Raw genomic sequence first — 4,459 nt, forward strand, 5'->3', positions numbered from 1 at the left:
TTTTGAGCATGTTGATTTTAAGTTGCCTGTGAGCACTCAAGAGGATTTGTCTAGTAGGCAATTGGCTGTATGCATTTGGAGCTCAGAGGGTAAGGTGGGGCAGTGTTATGACAGACTGGATGTAAATCCTACCTTTGTCAGTTATCTCTGTACTGGGCAAGCTGTTGAACATGTCCCAGGTGTTTACTCATCTGTCAAGTGGGAATAATGTGCCCTACTTTAGCAGGTCAGGATGAAATACGAACATACATACAGTGCTTAGCACAGTGCCTGGCATGTACAAGAATTACTTTACTTACTGTAAAATATTTAATTAATTAAAGGAAAGTATAGTAAAAATGGATTGGGCTGGTTAGTAATGCTAACTTTTGAAAGCCTATTATATGTCAGGTACTATGGAGAATACTTTTACATGGATTTATTTATTTACTTCTTACTATTTCCTAGCTGAAAATTTTAGCTACTGTGCTAATACTATTTTCTCATGATAAAACATACCCGATGCATTCCTAGTAGTCCTCCCCCATCTGCACTCCTCTTTATATATGTATATGTGTATATATGTATATAAAATATATATGTATATATGTATGTGTATATATGTGTGTATGTCTAAATATATATTTTGGCTGGTCGGTACAGGGATTGAACCCTGGCGTTACCAGTACTAAGCTCTAACCAACTGAGCTAACGAGCCAGCCCATTTTTAAGTATGTATTTAGTTCCAATCTTGAATTTTTTTCCTTTTACATGAAAGAAAACCAATATATCTCCAAATATAAAGTTATATACATTAGGTTCCTTGTACTTACCTTTAAGAATGGTAAATATTCTAGTACTGTGTCGAAAAATAATCTGACTAATTCATTGTTTCCTACTTTTAATAAAGTTATGAAATGTCAAATTTTGTATGTTAAATATTTTGCTATTTTACATGAGTGATATAGGTTTAAATTATATTCCAGCATTGACTATTTGTCTTTGAGAAAGGAGCAGTTACTAATGTTGAATTAGTCCATTTATTTTTATTGATTTAATATAGAGCTGTGTTTTTTAGTTATACTTTCCTTTAATGTTGAGATTAAAAATATTGTGATTAAAGACAAATCTGAGTGTCAGAATAAAGTACTGCTTTGTTTTTAAACTGCACATGGTTTCCTTCCTCACTGCCCCTTTCCTGCTGGAAATGACAATCACATAATGGGATGTCGATTTCTTTTCAGTGTTCTATTGTAAAGATAAGATTCACATTAATCGTTTATTTTGTTCTATACATAGTTTCCTTTTAGAACAAAAGTCGAGGTTAATGTCTAAGTTTCACACAGGATTTGTCATGCTTCATACTAAATAAAATTGCCTTAGTTCTTGTGAGATATGTTTGATGTACAAGAAAATACTTCAAACATTTTTTCAAAATATTTAGGAAATAGTTAAAAGCATACTGTTCAATGAAAACATTGCATGTTTAGAGTGGTTAAAAAAGAACACTATTTAAAACATAGGATATATCCACAGAAATTTTAACTTCTGACCTTGTAACAAAGAGAAACTTGGAGTCTCATCATGTTTTCTTATTCTTAATATTGAGAGTTCTGATTCTAAGATGGTCATAAAAACTCTCGTTATCAGTAACTTAACTTGATGGATAATAATAATATGGTAGGTTCCATACTCTGTAGGAGAATGTTGGGAACCTGTTCTTTGTGATTTTGTCGACATAGCTTGAAATAGTGGGTATTTCATCTTTGCCTGAGCTCTTGTAGCTTTCACCCGGGATTGCAGCAGGAATAGGACAGTCTGTGTTTCCTGAATCCTCCAGGCCCTCCTGCTGACTCCCGTTGTCAGAATTACTTAGGAAGTCTTTCAGAACTTGCTTGAAGATGTAGACTATTTCCCATGGCAGTACATCATTTTCTGCCAAAACTTCTCGAAATCTAGGGGGAATGTGGTAGTGAATATTCAGTTCAAAAATTTCTTTCGTCCTATCTCTTTATCTCCAATATACAGCTTAAGTAATGTACTAATATACTAGTGACCCATCTTTTGAGTAATCTGCACACTGCCTTAAAACTATGCTTCTAGTAAAAACCTTAAAACGTATTTTAAACAACTTTTCTACCAGTAAGATATCAATAGATATTTTTGTCCAGACTATCCCTAGGGATTTTGGTAGCTGGGTATTCGATACACGTGATTAAATAATTTACATGATAGAATACAGTTTCCAGTGTAAATACGTGAGGAATTTAGGCTTGGCAGTAGCAAATATCACAAGAGAAGAATATAGTACTTTTACCTGCTGAGAATAGTTCCGGTTTGGCCAGGTTGAACTTGTGAGCAAAGTACTTCAAGTTGTCTCTGTTCAGTAGCTGGGATGGAACTGTGGGGGTTCTGGTAGTTTCTCAGCCAGTTGTAATCCACACCTGTTTTTTTCACTTTTTGTTCATCTTCGATCTCTTGTATTAATCTCTCTCGTTCCATTAGGTGCCATTTTAATTCCCGAAGCAGAGTCTTTGTCACTACATCTGAGCCAGGATAGTGTGTGGGTTTGTAGGGATCATTTTTTGGCCATTTCATCCAACCAAAAAGTGGCATTTTTAGCCTGTGGAAATATTCTCTCTTGTTTATTTGCAAAAATGTTATGGTTTTGATCAGCAAATATTTGTTTCTTTACAATAAATTTTCCAGAAAAGTACATGAATTTTTTTACTGGTTAGATATACAGGTCAAAATAAGATTAGAGTGTGAATTAAAGTATTTTAATTTCTAACTAGGTCAGTGCCAAAAACTTAAGCTTTGAAAATACTTTTATGTTGCTAAGTAGAAATTAAAAATACAAAGTCAGAGATAATCTACAGGCTAAGGAGGTTCTGAACATAACACTAACACTTGCTGTTAAAAGTTCTTAGGAGGCTTAAAATAGTAACGTATGGGAAAGTGCTATCTACAGACACACTTTTAAGTTTTGTACAGAAGAGATTTAAAGCTTACCTGTTAAGTTGAAAGATCTGATGTGGTGATGTTGCTAAAGAGTTTACTTGGAGTGATGATGAAGCTGTGGTTTACTCGGGCGTATCTTGTTCTCCTGGATGTGTCCTCTGTTGAAGGAAAGAGCCTCCTTATTTAGTCAGTGAAACTGTATTTGAAATAAATAACTTTCTGTGTTAGGAATGAGGTTGTGATGTGTTCATTTGGAGAGTGCTCATTAATTCACCTTGTAAGTAAGCTGGAAGAAATGACGAAAATAACTTACTATTTAATCTCCACAAATTATGTAATGGTCTACCTTTTGAATGTAGCTCAGTCTATTTGAAAAAGATGCCGGCAGCTATGGATGCTGGTCCTAAATGCATTCCGACCTGTCTTTGGTAATGAAATGAAGAATGGTCGTCTGAAGCACACGGATGTGCTCCTAGCTAAAGTGAAGACTGTCGCGTGGTGTGATGCTTCGCTGTGCATAGCTGTAGGTCACAGTTTAATGCTGTATTTTTATGCTTGTAGAGCTCTAAAAATAACCATGTTGCTTTTATTCTTCAGCTTAACTTTCAGGCCATTTAGAAGTAAGGTCGCTGTCCTCTCTAATGAAAAAAGGAAGACTACATCAGACTTGACCATTTGCAAAATATACATTCTGAGAAAGCTGTTGTGATTGAACAAAATAGGCAAAGAATGGTGGTGTCCGTCATATGTGAAATATTTAGCAAATGTTACATTCTGTATTCATTTTGGGTTTTTTTGCAAAATGGTAGTCAAATTTGCATATTTAAGCAAGTCTAAATGCTACAGGGTATTATAAACACTTAAGTAGATAACTTTGAAATATACTTTTAATCTCTTTGAAAAGAGGCAATAATGGGTTGTCAGGAAAAAATAAGAGACATAAGAACATATAAAGTTCAAAACAAAATCTTATACTTCAACACAGAAAATCACTTTAGTGTTTCCTTTTGGGGTTGAAGATGCAAAACTTAAACTTACTATTTGGGCAAGTGCTGGTGTGTAATGGTCTTTATTGTGTTAATTTCCTATTCAAGTGTTCTTTTGCTAGAAAGTGGGCAGAGGATAAAACATGTTTTACTCTCTAGTTTCTGTTAAATGACGACATACTGGTTTTTCCTTTTATAATATTTATTTCTTCTGTTGCTTTTTCCTTCAAATGAGCCGTGAAGAATCAACATTGTTTACACCAGACCTGCATGTCATGCATGATCAAGAGTGATGTCTGTGGTCATCCTACAGCTCCTGTTATTTACATGTTAGAAAAAGCCAGATGTCAGGATCCATTATCTTCAACTAGAAGGTTTTCACATTCCATTGCATGTAGTACTATGAGAAGAGAAGGAATAAAGTTTGTCATGACAGAAGTGTCCTACCAAATTTTATACCAAAAGTACAATGAATCTTGTCACCTATTCCTTTGAATAACCTTCTTGTTACTGCTTAAAAATTTTTTCCCTCT

General features: G+C 34.4%; 1 protein-coding gene across 1 annotated transcript; it reads right to left on the minus strand.

Annotated features, from left to right (window-relative positions):
• Positions 1 to 1,249: 1,249 nt before the first annotated feature.
• Positions 1,250 to 3,210, minus strand: RD3L (retinal degeneration 3-like). Its single transcript, XM_008576623.1, has 3 exons — positions 2,992 to 3,210; positions 2,297 to 2,602; positions 1,250 to 1,934 (listed from the first exon to the last, which is right to left on the minus strand). The coding sequence occupies exons 2-3, from the start codon at positions 2,593 to 2,595 to the stop codon at positions 1,634 to 1,636; spliced, it is 600 nt and encodes a 199-aa protein (XP_008574845.1). The 5' UTR covers positions 2,596 to 2,602; positions 2,992 to 3,210; the 3' UTR covers positions 1,250 to 1,633.
• Between the last annotated feature and the right edge of the window lie 1,249 nt (positions 3,211 to 4,459).

Source organism: Galeopterus variegatus, unplaced genomic scaffold (assembly GCF_000696425.1).
Source record: "Galeopterus variegatus unplaced genomic scaffold, G_variegatus-3.0.2 Scaffold62, whole genome shotgun sequence".
NCBI classification, from domain to species: domain Eukaryota; kingdom Metazoa; phylum Chordata; class Mammalia; order Dermoptera; family Cynocephalidae; genus Galeopterus; species Galeopterus variegatus.

Bases quoted from the DNA above. Each gene is read 5' to 3' on its own strand.
- RD3L (XM_008576623.1), bottom strand. From the start codon at position 2,595: ATGCCACTTTTTGGTTGGATGAAATGGCCAAAAAATGATCCCTACAAA. The intron at 1,935-2,296 runs GTAAAAGTACTA...CATTCCCCCTAG, and splicing joins ACCGGAACTATTCTCAGCAG to ATTTCGAGAAGTTTTGGCAG.